We start from the raw sequence: 16,679 nt of genomic DNA, 5'->3' as shown, positions 1-16,679 counted from the left end.
ATTTTATATTCCCTTTCCACATACCATGACTTGGCTAACTGCTTTCTGCACTCTCTCTCTCTCTGGATTTTTCTTTTGGTTTGTTTTGTTTGGTTTTGGTTTTTTGTTTTTTTTTCTTTATTAACATCACAGGCCCTGAGTTGGGTGGTGAATTCCCTGTGCAGGATATGAAAACTGGTGAAGGAGGTCTTCTTCAGGTCACACTGGAAGGAATTAACCTGAAATTTATGCACAGTCAGGTATGAGGGAAATCTGTGAGAAGACTGAGCATGAAGCTTTTTACAGCACGCCTGTATAGGTGTTTCCTCTTCCCAGAGTATCAATATGGACAGAGGATAGCTTGATGTGGGTAAAAAAACTTACACATATTTACACTCAAACCCACAAGCATGTATCAATATATATCTGTAAAAACACTGAAATTAAATATCCTCAGGAAAAAGAAAGATGTTGGTACATCTTTCAGCTTCTTGTTTCTTGTGGTCTGAATTGTCTAAGCACAAAACACATTGTTAGCCTGTATTAAGGGACAGAAAAAGTGATCAATAATAATCTAAGATGCTATAATGCATCACACTGTGAACAAATCCTCATTGCATAAGCAGTCAGCCTTAAAGATACAATGATTGAATATTGCAGGTACAGAAGGCAGCCTTCTGCATTATATTCAATCTGTTGTATTTTAAAGTTTTAGAAATTATCTGTAGTTTGTATGAAAATAAAATAGTAAACTGGCTCTTGATGTAATTCACAAAAATAAGAAAAAAGTACTGATTCCTTTTTTCCTTCAAAATAGCAGATATTGTGGGCATAGAGGAAACAAAAGTAGAATTATCATTTCTTCCTTTCTCTGGATGTTGTTTCTGTTGCTTCCTTTGATCCTTGTTTTTTATTTTGCTTTGTTTTTTTGTTTTGCATATATTAAATGCATGCTATGCTAGACAGTAGAATAAATTTTTAAGGGAGAAGGGAGACTGTGTGTATGTGTGTGAGAGAGAGAGAAAGAAAAGCTTCTATCAGTTCTCTGTGGAGTGTTTTTTCCTTTCCTCCTGACTAGACTTTTTTCCCCACACAAGCTTTGTTTTTCTTTGAGGTTACATCAGTCTAGATCCCACTGGAAGTGCATGTGCATCTCAAGCACACATGCTCAGAATCCTTAATACTTCTCCCAAGGTCACAGCAGCACCATGTGCCACTTTGAGTTCATGTGTGCCAGTATAAGGAGTGTAGAGTTGTGAAGCTTCCTCCATTTCCTTGCTGTCTCTTACAAGGGTAGAGCCTGGATTATGTCCAACCTGCTGTAGAGTTTCAGACCAACTCTGTGATGGAACACTTTAGTTGACTAAGTTACAGATTTTATCTTTTAATTGGGTGTGCTGAAATACAAAGATCTCTAAGAGGAAGTTATTGGTTGTACAGAATGAATTTTCATAGTTCTTGAAAATGAGAGGTCTAAAGCCTTTGAAAATTAAACCCTGGTCTCAAAGCAACAGTTTGATATCCTTATAAATGGATATAATAGAAATTACTTTGCCCTAAGGTGAGGACACAAAATAGGAATGTTCTGTTTGCTACTTCACCCAGAAATCAAAAAAGTTCTGCTCAAACAATGCTCATCTCTATGGAGATGACTGCATTTCATAAATGAAAAGGCAGGCACATTTGCAGTGAGAAAAGATATATGAAAAGACAGCCACATCAGCAGCAGCATGATTTCTTAAGTGTAGCAAGCATCTTCACAAGACAAAGACACTCAGTGTAAAGCACATAGTGGGCACACATGTATCTGTGCAAAAGAAAAACTCCAGATTCAAGCCTTTTTTTTTTTCTTTCCCTGAAAGACTGCAATGACATTCAGAAAGAAACTTGAGGGAAACCTTGTATAGATTTTTAGTGTGGGACTGTCCAGAGCATTACTTTAATCTTTTACAACAGATACTGAAACCTGTGCTACTACCAGAACTCATAGAATACCAGCTTTACCACATCCTTCCTTAGAGAGAATGGTGTTCTAATTTGCTGTCTGTCATGAAGATTCCTATCTTTTTAATGGAAAAGGTCAGACCCAGGACATATGGCAGGAATCTCCCTCACCTGAAAGGTTATTCCTTGTCTTCATTATCTTTTCAATGAAGCTGTAGCCAGATGAGTTGCCATTACTTAAGATTAATATTGAAACAAGCGCAGTTGTGGAAAATACACTGCATTTATTCAATATGCTTAATTTTTGGTCTGTTGGATTATATTGCCAGCTGACTAGGGCATTCAATGCCACTTAGGGGGTCTAAGATACATCCTTGTTTTCCTTCTCAAAGTATCTAGACAGATACCAAATGTATCATTTGAGGGTTTCTGTAGAATGGACAGCTGTAGCAGTTACATACAGGACTCCTACTAGTTGCACCATGCAAAAAAAAAAAAAAAAATCATAATTTTTGGAGCTAAACGATGTTGGCGTTCTTATTCTGACACTCATCAACCAGTTTGTTTTCTTAATAAAAGGTGTGCTATCTGGATGATTTTTTCTTTTCAATTCTTGTATACATTGTGTGAATTGCTCCCTAAGGCAGTTTATTTCAGAATATTTGTATATAAGCATCATTAAAACCAGGATCCCACAGCCCTTTTTTGGTGTTGAAAATGGCATTTTCTATTTCTGTTGAGTTTGAATGGGAATACTGAGCACCAAAGGCCTACAGCATCTCATCAGGCCCTGCTTTCTTTTCATCTTCCTCTCCTTACTTAATTTGAAAGCCCTGTTCTTGGCTATCTTTCAAGTATTCTTTTCAGTATTGTGGCTTACTAATAAAAGGGATTTCTATTGCTCGGCTTGATTGGACATCATAGAAATCATTTAGAACAAAGGAAGAGGGGTTTCCACTTTTTAGAAGAAAAGTATAAATGGAGCCTACCAGAGCAGACTGCACATACTGCTTCAGTGTGAAGCTTGCTGTTATGAAGCTGTTTTTGAAGGCTCTTGGTTTGTGGTGTGTATACTTTCTTAGCTTCTTATGAATACCTTAGGAAATGTCGCAGATGCATGGTGGGACAACCTGTTACTGACATGTGAGAGTTGGCTTTCGTATTCACAGATTGTCTCATCATGCTCCAGCACATGTAAGGTTAAGAATAAAAAAGGTTTGTGCCTAGCAGGTCAGAGGATGTTCTTTAGAATAGGGAGGAATCAAGTATACCTGTGGCGTTGGCAGATAATTCTGAGTTCACATCTACAAATTCTTTTGTAATACTGGGACTCAGTAGCCTGTGCCCATTACGAATCCATCTGTGTCAAAAATCGATGGAAGCTTAATAAGTTGCATAAGGTACATCTACAGTAGGATCCACACTGAATGCTCTGTCTTGAGGAGCCACAGTTTCCCTAGGGTAAGTAACTGCTATTTCCTTTATGTGTGTTTTCTGATGGAGAGGAGAGCATCTCCTCTGTCCCTAAACAATATAGCAAGAAATTGCCCTTTAACTCTTATCTTCTTAAAACGGATTGTAATTGTGACAAACTTGGTACATTTTCATCTTGCTCATAGGTCTTGTGGAAATGCAGCATGCTGTAACATTAACTCAGATCATGAGCACCTGGGGCAGTTTTACTCTTCCCAAATAAAATGACCAGTGTTGTGTCAGAGCCTTTCTATTGAGGTTCTGAATTTTTGTACTTCAGATTATTAGCAAAAACTTTTCACAGAAATGATAACAGAAAAAAACAGAACTAAGTGCAGTAAAGAAAGTATTCTGTTATTGATTTGTTTATTCTGTAAGTATACCTCAAAAAATAAAATGCTTTTGACCAAGTAAACTGATACAGAACATGAATGAAAACAGGAAAACAAAAAAAAGGTGGGATTAAGTCTCCTTTCCCTTGAGTGCTTGAACATAAGCAGAAACCAAGATTTTTGGTTAAGTAAGTGGAATTTTTGGGTTTTTATGTTGAACAAAAAATATCTCAGGTCTGCTGGTTAGTTCTCTGCCAATAAAAATAATAAAATTCCTTTGACTTGAAAATCAGTACATCTTACCTCAGATGTATGGTGCATTTACTGATCTCTCTTGATACAGATAAGTCTCTTCAAAAAACCCCACAGTAGTTTCTAGCTTTGACATCCTTCGTCTTTCATGCGTAGCATATAATGCATGACTACATTGGTGTTGCTAATATGGATTCAGGAGGGTTGCAGAGTTTTCCTTTCCCTTCTTTCAAAGGCAGATACTGGAGGTTCCTCCAGTACCATTTTAAAGAAGGGTCCTGAGATCATGGTGTCCTAAAAGTGTAGGCAAAGTATCAAACCACACTGTTGTAATACAGTTTTGCAAGGACCTCTCTAAAGTGTTTGGCATAGACACTTTGAGTATTAGGGCAGTGTTATTCTTAGTGTTTCTCTTGCATTGAAAAGCAAGTCTACTAGAAACTGGGATATGAATTAGAGTCCTTACAGCACTTGCTACAACTTCTTATGTCTGCATACTGACTTTGACCCTTCTGGAGTTATGCACATAAGAAGGGGCTGTTTTGTATCTTCAGATACACTGAATGTTAAACAAACTCATTATTCAAAGAGAACTTGTTTATTCATGCAATCTTGGCATCTACGTTCTGGACTGGAAAACCTCATCATGTAGTTCAACCGCTTTTGTCTTTTGGGGTTCATGTATGTAAAACATGACTTTAAGGCAGGTTTGTTCTCCCAATGACTTGCTCAACTGGCAAAGCCCTATGTGGAGTGAGTAAACCGCAGAGAAACATCCAAACTCTCCCATCCTGCTTAAAGCAGAAAACTGGTACTGACTGTTAAAAGGAGGTGGTTCCAAGAGTAACTCTGAAGATTATATGTTATCAACTCTAGTAAAATCTTACATGGCAGAACTGTAAGAGAGAGAAGAAAGGTTAGTGGTTCCTCACTGGATTCAATTTGACTATGTGGTAGGTTAGGAGGATCAGTATCAGGGTGGGAAGTATAGTGCCCCTTAACCTGCCCTCTGTGCTGGAGGAGGATGCATGGAGGGGCAGAAACTACCTGGGATGGATCAGAGGCTACAAATAGTGCCAAATTTGGGAGCCAGCTTTATACTCGTCCCCCTCTTTTGCTGTATTTCAGGTGTGTTGGTATTCTTTTTGCAATAACTCATTTGAGTGCCTGAAGGGGTAGCAATGTTGGATATGTCAGAGTTACTAACTCCTTCGTTTCTCTTCCATGCTTTCTCCTCCTGCAAGGAGCGGAAGGTACTTCATCTTCTGCTGTCTTCGCTTCTTAGCACTTTTAAGTTTTTTGTTGATTTCTAGCATTGTGGCAAGTTTGTCTTCTGAATATTTATTTCACCCTTTATTTATATGTTAAACTGTAAATGAACTGGTAGTGTATGCTATAAAACTTCAGGTTATATTTGTTGTGATGATGTTTTTGTTTATTTTGATTTTTGGTTTAAAAAAAACTCCAAACGAAACTAATCATATTCTACTTTTCCTCCTGTTTTTGTAGGTTTTCATAGAGCTGAATCACATTAAAAAGTGCAATACTGTGCGAGGAGTCTTTGTCCTGGAGGAATTTGGTAATTACATTATTTTGATATTAGGTCTGTACTCACATGGCAGTAACTCAAATTTCCAGTCTTCAGATTCAGAGTTGCACTGCAATTTCGAAGATGGGAGAGAATGTAGATTGCAAATAAGGAGTTGCCTGAGAGATGGGTGACTTGACATAAAAATTTGCACATTAATTTTTATCATATTAAGATTTGCGATCTTTTATTATTAGACAGAAAAAAGGTCCTGAGTCTTCTGAAATAACAAAAAGCCAGACGTGGATTTATATGTGAATTTTCTTTGGTATGTTTCTTTTTCATCTGAGAAACTACATTTTTAAAGCAGGATTTAAAGCTGATCTTTCTCAACACACCATGCTTTCATTACAAAGAATTACTGTTAATTGCAAAGCTTTGTTTTTGTTCTAGGTGTAGTTTAATTCTTGTTGAATGGAGCAGGAACTGTTTTGTTCGGTTGTATTTTATTTATCCTGTGATTTTTTAGAGCATGAGTGGAAAAGTAAAGGTTAAGGAGAACAGAGAGTTTGTGCTGTTTTGGTCAGTTGTTGCTATTACATATCTGCCTACACTGGAGGCTGGGCAAAATTTCAGGTTACTCTTCATTGTTAGTGTCAGTCACAATATTCTTAACTGGGGTCTGAAAGATATGAGTGACTTCAGATGCAGCTCTCTGCATGGGTGATCCCATACTTCTCTTGAAACCCAAACTGGTTTATTCTTCCAGCCTTCTTTGAGACATTTGTTTAGGTCTTAGGATTATGTATGAAACATCTAAAAAGAAGCTGAAATTGTCAACATTCCATAGTAGATCAGCATGCGTACTTTGGCCATTAATCAGAATCTGAATCAGCAGTTCCCATTACCAAGACTGTCATTGTTCTTTGGTACTTTGAGCACAATGTTCTGGTTGAGGGATTCTCCCTTTAATTATAGAAGACTATTAACATAAGATTTCTGAAATCATTATCATTGTCCATGACAATTTGTTGTCTCCTTTGGGTGACACAAAGTTCTAAGTGATAAAACCCTTCTGACTGTTGAAGTTTGCTTGTTGTTTACCATAAATCTCCCAGGTGTTTCAGATTTGAATTAGTGAACAATTTTTTCCCTTTTTTTGAAAATGTTCTTCATGGTTCATATGATCAGATCTGTATATTTAAACCACGAAAATTTTCTAGTAGTTTAGATGTTCATAAGTTGTGTTCAATTTCTGTTCCTTTGATATCATGTTTACACCCTGATGGGCATGGCTCATTTTATTACTTACAAAAATTTCTCAAGTCAGTAAAAGATTATTGATGGGTTTTACAAAGATGAGTATTCAGAAGCCATAGAAATAGCTTAAAGAGTAGCTTCAGCTTCTGAAATCTTTTTTTCTTGCATCAGAAATTAATTTTGGATAATTTTTTGAGGTTTTATGCAAAGTGCTTCTTTTAATAGTTTGTTTATATTGGACAAGAAGAAAGACAGTGTTTGACTTGGTTATTTCTAGTTAATTTGTATTGGTGACTCTATAACAGAGCATTAAGCCCCTAAATAATGTCTGTAATAAATGTAAGAAAAAGTACTTCTTATTTTTCACAAAAGATTTTGTAATCAAGGGTCTATTGCAAAAGCTAGAATTGTCATATGAAACTTATAAAAGGATAATTTAAATAAATAATTAAAAATAAAGTGGGAGTTGAAATCTATGAGCAAAAACTGAGAAATTAAACTACTTGAGTTAAAAATATCTTCAATCACAAAATAGAGGTCAAAGGAAGGAACCAATTTAGATGTACCAAATGAGATTGACAATTTGCCCACCCAGCTAATACTGAGAAAACATAAAAAAAAGGAGAATGTTGCAGAGGAGCTAGCTTTTTTCTTACGCCGATATTAGAGTCTACCTCAGAGTTGTTTTTTGAATTGTTGTAAAGGTGAGAGAATATGACAGTCTGTCCTGTTTGGTAAGAGTAGACTAAAAGAATTCAGCAAAAAATTGCTTGGACTTCTTAAGAATGAAGTTATTTAGTGTCAAACATTGTAAACCTTGCCATCAGATTTATTATGGCAGGAGCATATGGAAGTAGTAGATGCTCTTAGAAAGGTAGAGGCTGGTAAGTGTGCATACTCAGTCTGATGGGAAGTACTTCAAGCAAGATTTTGATTTTATTAAGCATGAGTGCTCCAAATTAGTGATAGCACAGGAGGAAATTAAAGGTCTGTTTGTGTTAATGCTGGATTTAGATGGCAGCATCACAGCTGGACTTGTGGTTTCAGAGCAGGATGCAAGCAGTTCAGGAATTGGGTCCCACAAATGAAAGTGAGAACTTAAGTAAGTGAGAAAATGTAAGGTTCTTCCCTCTGGAATTTGAGTTACTGCTGTGTACTTGTGCTTTACTTTCTTGTGGCCCCTTCACCACTGCTGCTATGAAAACCTTCATTCTCCAGCAGGTAAAGTGATCTCCCCTAAACTCATTTTGTGGTAGCACCGTATTTTCATTTACAGGACCAAAGGCTGCAGAATGGTGCTTAATTTACTCCCTTCATCCACTCAGTTCAAGAGCATCAGGAATAACTTCTAATGTTGGAAGAAAAGTGCTAATCTCTCAGTTTGAGGCTTGAATCTTTGAAAACTTGGGTCTTTTCTTGTTGTGGTGGGGGGTGTCTCTTTTTTTCTTTTTTCTTTTTTTTTTTTTTTTTTTTTGTGGGAGGGCAGTTCCCTTTCTTCTTTCTTCCTTTTTTCTTTGTATTCTGCAGTGGTAGTGCTTTGACTTCTGTGTTTGTAAATGCAAACCCACTCTTCTTAATCTTCCTAACTCAGTCCTCTCAGGAGAATTTTCTGCATTGGAAGGACTATGAAGGAGTACTTTAAGTAAAGACAAGGCAACTTACTGTGAAGTGGAGAGACAGTACCTTGCCTAGCTGCTCTCCTGTTCCCTCTCTTCCTATTCTCAGTTATGATACAGGACTTTACAGCTTCCCTTCTCTCCTTCCCTCGTGGCACAAGGTCCTTACAGCTTTCCCTTCCTGCTTTTTGAAGAGTATATGAACAGTTGTGTGTTACCCAGTGGGCAGTGAGACTTACACAGCTGTAAAAGTCCTTCCCTATTCGGCTGTGCAGCAGCCTCACTCCCACCTTTACCCCTGGTGACATGGAGTTAATTTGGAACATCTGGTGCCAACGGGTAAGGTAGCTTGGATGTGCACCTCCTTATTTCCCCAGCTTTAGTCTCTGGTTTCACTGGGGCAGTGCAGCCTGGGTGTGCACTTCCCTTGTTTCTCAGCCCTTCATGCAACTGCCAATTCCAAGGAGAGTGAGAATTGAAAAATATAACAAAAACCATCATGTTCTGTACTTTTCAATAGATTCTTTCCAAGAATGACAATACCATGACATAGGAGAATTAGTAGGTACTGGTTTATATTTTGAGAACTTTCTCAAACCCAGTCTGCACTGCCTACTCTTGGCCCCTTAGAGTGTGATCCGTCTCCCTCTCCAGCATTTAGCTGTGTCATGTCATAGTTGAAGAGATGACATCTGCATGGATAGGTTTTGTTGTGGACTTTTCCTGGTTCTTCATACTGAACTCATCTGCCTCTGTTTTGCTTTTTTTTTTCCTTGTCACTAGTACTATATGTAATAAAGCATTTATCCTTCCTCTATGAACCTGGAATGATTTGGTTTTGCATAATTTCTGTACTGCTTCTTCTAAATTCTTCTGTTGTGACACAGAAATTTCATGGCAAATTCCAGCTATTCTGGAAGGGAAGTACTCAGAGTTGGTCATGGTATTCCCCTGATACAGACATTTTAAATTTGCCAGTTGTGTGTTCTAGTGTGGTCTTTGTTTTCTTCTGGTGATTTCCCATGGTATCTGTTCACAACATTTGCAGACCAAGTGCGGGCCAAAGGCACAGTTCAGATGCACTGCACATGAATGGGGTGGTTATAGTTTGCTTTTTTATGCATTCCACAATGAGAATAAAAGACAAATTTCCTTTAGCTATATTATGTCAGTTTTCTTTCTATCAGTTTGAGGCAGTGCAATGGAACAAGGTCAGATTTTATGGATAATATATTTTTTCATCAATGGCCTAATCCTCTTTTTATATAAAAATTTCTATAAACCAACCAGCCTGGTATTTTAGGAATATGTGTCACTGATCTCAGCATTTTATTTTAAGGCAACTCATTCAAAAACTGTGAATGTTTTCAGTGAGTATGTCAAGTAAATACCATCACCCACATCCTGTACAGGAGAAAGAATATCTTGAGGAACTTAAAATAGAGCTGGGAAACAGTCTTCCAGTTAAGAAAAAATTCTCCCTCAGCTCCTTCCCCCCCCCCCCCCCCCGTATTTCACTAGCTTACTATACAGTGTCCAACAGTTCTTTTGAGATCTGTTACTCAGCAGAGGATTCAAACATCTCAAGAGTAGAATCATTGGGACTCATATGGTGACAGACTCCTACGGAATTTTTGAGTTATGTTTTATTGTAGTAGGGATTATGTATATTTTGTCATTAAGCATATTTTACCTTTTTTTTTTTTTAACTGTCCAGCAGGAATAAGTAATGTGAGAAAAGCCAGTCTCTTAAGAACCATCAAATATCTGCTGTGCCAAACAGAAGCAGTGAAAAATTTTGCCAGCTTGAGTAATTTATTATGACATTATCAGTGTCTTCCAAGGATGTATATAATGTAAATGAAAATAAGTAGAAATATGTAGAAGTGAGGGATAGTGAAGTGCCCTGTACCTGCACCTGCTGTCTGTCTGCATCCCTTCCCTTTCCCATGGGAACGTTGTGCTATTTCTTTCCCATTTGCCTCTCGTTTTTTGAACTTTTTGTTTTGTCTCTTGCCCGTCCGGTTTTAGTTCCTGAAACTAAAGAAGTGGTGAGCCACAAGTACAAGACGCCAATGGTGAGTCTACTGTGATGCCTCTGGTGGTTCTCTAGAGAATGTATCTTTACATTTTCATGTGGAGAAAAGAATTACATTGAGACTGCAGGATTTACAGTGAAACACCAGCTCTTCTTTATGATCAGTTTTCATTAGGGGGAGACAGCAAAACTCGGTGATTGTTGGATCTGTGAATGCTAGAGGAACTTAGCAGTAGTGCAGAAAGCACTGTCTCAATTTTTAAGACAAAGATGACAAGTAGCAAATTTGGCATTGAACTTCAGCACAATAAGAATTGGTGGACTCTTTTAAGACAGTGCAGAACACAACCCTTACTTCATAGAAGTGATGGAAAGGGAGACTACTTCCTAAGAATAAAATTATTGTTAACGGTTTACAAAAAATTCCCATCTACTCATGAGCAATGACTTGTGAGAGAACAGTAAAAGTATTGATTCCTGCTGTATAGATGAGTTCTTCTGGTGTAATGTTCAGGTTTTGTAACATTTTTGTGAACACCAGCAGTTGATATTGATACTTAGCACTTTTATATATGATCAGGCTTAGATTCACTCATAAGGAAGAAATAGAAATCAGTGATTATCATCAGAACTGAAATTTCAGTTTAAGTGTGAAGCACAGTGTGCACATTTGGTGACTTCATGGAAAGTCAGTCCTTCAACAGAAGAGAGAGCAAAATTATTTGAAGAAGCTGGAAATGTTTTAGAACAAAATGCTTAGAATATACGTAGTTTAAGAAGCAAATAGCTGTATATCTGTTAGTAAGAAAAGCCAGTTTAATGAAAAAAAATGGATTTTATGGAAGTGTTTTAGCTTGTACTGTAATACAGCAAAACATCTTGTTATGCTTATTACCTATACAAAAATTTTAAATTTAGAAGTTTAAAGGACAAGAATTTTTAAGATCACCAGAACAGCTGATGTTAGAAGTAATAGATAAGTCTAAGTCTTACCTTCACTGAATTGTGCTGCCAGTCACATGACAAGAGGATTTTTGGTTAAGTAATAGCACAGTTAATCAGTTAAATAATTGTAAAACTGAGTAGTGCTATGTGAGGCGCTCTCTTTAGTTAGCTTTTTCAACCCCTCCCAGAAAATATCTTGTAATTTCATGCAGCAGACCGAAAGCAAATACGCAGAATGTTTTTTATAAAGCCAGTTGGCCAACTTTCTAGCTTAGCATACTGTTCTTAAATATTATTAAATCATACTGTTAAGCTGCTAATGTTTTTATCCCAAAGGAATTTTTTAGTTTGTTATATGGCCCTTCTCTCTCTGTCTCAATTAGAAGGTGATAAAATCACACATTCCTGATTTTGTCTGTAGCCAGAGTAGTTGTCCCATGAAGGAAGACATGCAGGAAAATACAGATGTGCAGTGGATTTTGTTAAACACTTAATCTGAATTTCAGTATCTCTTCTTCTAAATCCTTGTAGGCTCATGAGATCTGCTACTCCGTGCTGTGTCTCTTCTCTTATGTGGCTGCAATTCGTGGAAAAGAGGCAGAAAACAAAAGCAAACCACCTCGACCAGTTTCCAGTTGATCATGATACTTGGAGATATCTACCCTTTGGCACACTGATATGCAGTACTCCCAGTTTTACTGCAGTTACTGGAGCTCACTTTCTGTCTTTTATGAGAACTTGATTATTTATGTATGACCCTGTAAGTCTTTCCCCATAGAAAAACCTAAGCCTTCCCTGTTCAGTCTCCTTCTGAATTCATCCTTAGTGGAGTTTTTAAATGAGCTTTTAATCAGGCAGTTTTGAGCATCTGCATCCAGCTGTGAGTGACTTACTCTGGACGTTCCTTTGAAATTCCTTTTTTTCTTAAAATGACTAACAGCTTGAGTTTGGTTGTTTTTTGTTCTAGTGGTACTTGTTACAATTTGATCATTTTACAACTGCAGGCTTCTGCTTTCAGATTCTCTGGTATGTGCACAGTGGAAGCAGCCTGGTCCTGTATGTTGTTTCAGTGTTGTGTTTTTGTTGTTTTCCTTCTGTGTTGTTCATTTTTAATTACCAACACGGTGTTCCTGTCACATAATTCTACAGTCCCTTTTGGTAGAGATGAAGAACAATTTCACTGTCATAGTCTTAAAATATCATGTGACAGTTGAAGTTTGGTTATTTAATTGGCCCCTCTGTGGAGATGACTGCTTCTCAAGTGACGAGAGAAACTTTGAAAGTAGTATAATGTAAAAAACGTCAACACTTCACGGGTTCTATGGATTTTCAAATGGGTGTTTAGGTAACATTTGCAGCTACCCCAGCAGTAGAGTTCACAGATGCAAATAAGTACTCCCTAAAGCAGTTAATCACAGGGATCAGAAAATGAATAAGGCAGTGTAAAACTTGGAAACATTATTGGCAGAAACACAGTACAGAAATCTGCAGAACATATTCAGAAGCCCAGAGGATTTTGCTGTCTCCAAATTTTTTGAGATCCTTTTTTTTTTTTTCAATCTGTACCTGTATATGAAGGGATCTTGAAAATGTTGTGTTTATGCATAAAGAAACTCACGTAGTTAAAACTATCCATCACATTCCTTATTTTTAATAGGCTGGGTATGAATGGTTTTTTCATCCTGTTTTTGTTCTTGAACTGTACTGTACTTGTCTGGAAAGCTCTTAGGATGCTGGAAGGTGAGACTATCTAGAGAAAATAATGTTACATGTAAAATACCAGGAAAAATTGCTCTGAAACAAACTGATGTATTGTGTGTTTTGACATAGAATTCTGACTAAATGCACCCAAAAATAACCCTGTTTTGGCTTGGTCAGGGTATCTGCCATTTAAAATGGAATATACTAGTTTGGTTGAAGATTATGTAAATACTATAGTATCACATCTATTTATAGAAACTGTACAGCTCTCTGAATGTGAAAATAAAGTGTCATTCAACCAGCAACTAGTTTTGATCCTCCTGTGCTTTTCTATCATTTGTTTTTCTGAAACAAATGTAATTATTTTCAAAATACATCACACACATACCTGAAGTAGTGGAAAAGACTAAATTGACTACATAAATTTCTTTCCATATAAGCAGCTTTAAATATTTTGGTGTTTCTTTTTCTTCTAACACAACATCTGTGTCATTAATCTTTAAAAAGTGTTTGAATAACATGAATAGGGAAAACAGACACATCTGAAATACAGAAATTTCTTTTGCATGCTTGTAAATAGGAGTGGTACGTAAATGAACTTTTATGCTTTCCTAACATTAAAACAAAACTTAAATTGGCAAATAATGAAATTAGCCTGGTTTGAATTTACTTTCTTTCTTTTGTCTTATGAGACCATAAATTTTCTTATAGCAATATCTGAATTTTTAGCATTTGTAGTTTTCTGCGTACTACTGTATTTCAAGGACAGTTAAGACTAAAAGCACTTTGGTCTACAATAGAGGTTCCATTTATGCAATGCTGGGTCCCATTGTGGTGGACAATTTCAATTTTTACGTTATAATTATGTTAGTAGGCCTATGAACATAATCAGACTTACAGGGAGAAGATTATTAAATGCATAACATCATTTACTATATAGAGCTCCTTTTTAAATTACATAAGCTGCTGTCTGCTTCAGACTGATGAGAAATGCCAGTGCAGAATAAAATTTTAAAGGACCTGATAATAAAAATTGCCCTCTATTCCTTCTGACAGATTTTTTTTTTTTTTTAAGTGCAAGTGTGGCTAAATATAGTCCTTGCTGTTTTGTGGTTGGGATGAATCAGTAACAAGCTCAGCAACTGCACTGGCACTGGGCTCCTGCTCTTTAGGTGAGACTTGGCTTCAAAACTGAAGACATTTTTACAGTATTTAAAATCTTTTGCTTACTTGATGTTGGGGGTGTAGCATATTCATCTGACCTCAAGATGTGCTGTGCAGTTTTCACCATAAAATGCCCAATGCTGCTCTCTGGATACCAAATGCAAATGCAAGTTGGATTTTAAGTTGGTACAAAATATCAGTCTTTTGGAATACAGTCTTCCATTCTTTCCACTCCATCACTCCAAAACACTAAGAGGTAGATAAACTTTATTTTGGTGGAAAAAAATAGTTGCAGTGATTTGCAAGTGTTTTTAGTTATATCCCACTCATTTTGATATTTAGGTAACAATTCCTTGGCAATAGGCAAGAACTCAGAGGCCTCTAAACCTTCCAGCACCAAATGGAAGGCTAACAGACTAATTGGTAACTATAAATCATGCCAGAAATTTCTTAACACAAAAAGAGTAATTCCTACGTTTTTACCACTAGGAGGAGCCTGTGTCTTAGTTTTTAAGAATTTCAAATTGCAACCTTTTTAACGCTTGTGTTATTTCCAAGGCACTTACACGAATGTGACAAAAAAACATTAACTTGCCTTAAAACTTCCTTAGGGCTGAACAGGTTTCTTTATCTGCTACAATTTCTTGTTCGTGGAAGTTGGTTTTCAAAGTTATGGTTGTTGAGTGTTCTCTGCAAACACTGGAATTTGTGAGTTGTCAAAGTGGAACCTAAGTTACTAATTTATCTGTACTCTGGTTATCTGATCTTCATTTTGATGTTCCAAAAATGCTCTCGTTATATCTGTGAATGCAGTGTCCACTTCCAATATGAGTGGGTCCACATATTAAAAGTTAAAAGTTTAAGCATCAGGGACACTGGTACTTATCAAGTGGTATTTGTTAAAGATATATCTGGAAAAAGCATTTTGAAGGTCTGTTGAAGGAAAGAGCCCATTACTTTAAGAAACCTGCTGTAAAAATTTCCTACACCCTGATTCCTAACTTCAGATAATCCCTACCATCCTACTTTAACACTTTCAGGATAACAGAGTTAGATGAAATGTTCATCTGGGTAATAAAAGGCTAAATTGCTAATAAGTATAAGCCATTAAGAATTGCAATTCCCACTAAAGTTCTAACTTAGCAATTAAAGTGGGTGGGAAAATTGCTATGATTGTAAGCCTTAGGAGCCTTATTTCTAGAATGATGCTGCTTATTCCAGAAGACAGCTTTTAGCTCACAGAGTGTGTTTCTAATAAGGACACAGTTGCCTGCAATGGTAACAAATCAGCTGCCTGCCCCAGTGTCAGGCATAGGCTCCTGTTATCACTGAATTCAGAGCTAGGCAGCAAATAGAAGCTAAGCCTCTCACAAAGAGCAGTATTTACATCCCAGTTCCCCTTGATTGCCAAAGGGATGAAAGTCAGATGATGTCGCCTCTGAGGCAAGATCTTCCTTCTGGGAAAAAAATTATTTCTGCTTAACTCTGACTCCAGTGGTATATACAAACTCAAAAGTCTCTGCTCTTAGATAAGCCAGGTGTTGTTGAAACAAAACATCCCAGAGCTCCAGAAGAAGTGGGAATTGGGACCAAGAAGCAGCAGCTTTGTGCACAGGACCTTGTCAGACAAAAGGCAGTGCCAAAGAGATTCTTGCTGTTCCAGAAGTCAGAGGCATGTGCTTGTCACAAGGGCAGGACACTCCCAGGCAGCTGAGTGGTGACTTTGCCTGTGCTGGTGGTAAAGGCTTCGCACAGAGCCCTACCCTGTGACACTTTGGAAGGTGTTCAGTGTGAACAACAGCTTTGAGATTCCACAGCCATTCCCAGTGTGGCCATCTCACTAAAATACTAGAAATGTGATGAAGCTTTAAATAGTAGTAGGTATGGGACCCCTCTTCAGCACTGTGTCTGAAGGTTTAAAAGCTTGATGTTGGTGACAAGGGAGATTTGAGTGCAGTTGAGTCCATGACAGGCTTAGAGAGGACCTCTTTCAGGGAGCTACTGTACTCAGATCTGATAAAAACGATCTCATTGTTACCAAGGTTAGTAAAATTGTAAATTAACTTTCTGTTTGCAGGTGTAGAATATTTTGAAACTTCTGCAGCATGGTAGTTCTAGCACTGATTGATTTTGTTTTAAAGCATCAGTCCAACAAAGAAGCATATGTATGTCAGCCAAGAGCAAACAGTCCTGCTTCTATTTGCAACAGTTGTGATAGTGATAGTGGTAAACGTGGTTTAGGAGCCTACATAGAAATAGAAATCCCCATCTCCCAAAATAGCTCTATATAAAAAGGAACAAACGGTGTCAGGAAAAACACCAGTAAAACTCTATAAAGAGTTGCTTCCTTCAAGTATGTGAAAATTCTGATTCTGTATTCTCATTCTTTCCACTAGCTTTTGCCTTTTCAGTTTCTCCTGTTAACGCCAGTGAAAACAGGTCTATCC

The 16,679-nt window shown here is 37.2% G+C and overlaps 1 protein-coding gene across 5 annotated transcripts in view; it reads left to right on the top strand.

Annotated features, from left to right (window-relative positions):
- Positions 1–14,394, top strand: part of MADD (MAP kinase activating death domain) — a 69,549-nt gene extending 55,155 nt beyond the window's left edge. For 2 of the 5 annotated variants that reach the window (XM_062495976.1, XM_062495977.1), the window contains exons 32-35: positions 133–239; positions 5,490–5,559; positions 10,416–10,462; positions 11,899–13,638. In XM_062495976.1, the coding sequence (XP_062351960.1) occupies positions 133–239; positions 5,490–5,559; positions 10,416–10,462; positions 11,899–12,006 (332 nt within the window). In that variant the 3' untranslated portion in view covers positions 12,007–13,638. Of the gene's footprint in view, positions 1–132; positions 240–5,224; positions 5,234–5,489; positions 5,560–8,044; positions 9,202–10,415; positions 10,463–11,898 lie in introns of those variants that run through there. The other 3 variants (XM_062495978.1, XM_062495974.1, XM_062495975.1) reach the window with 3 other exon arrangements.
- The last annotated feature ends 2,285 nt before the right edge of the window (positions 14,395–16,679 follow it).

The sequence above is a fragment of the Cinclus cinclus genome, chromosome 6 (genome assembly GCF_963662255.1).
Source record: "Cinclus cinclus chromosome 6, bCinCin1.1, whole genome shotgun sequence".
Classification (NCBI taxonomy): Eukaryota; Metazoa; Chordata; class Aves; order Passeriformes; family Cinclidae; genus Cinclus; species Cinclus cinclus.
Note: the sequence above shows the minus strand (reverse complement) of the source record. Positions and strands in the feature narration are given on the sequence as shown.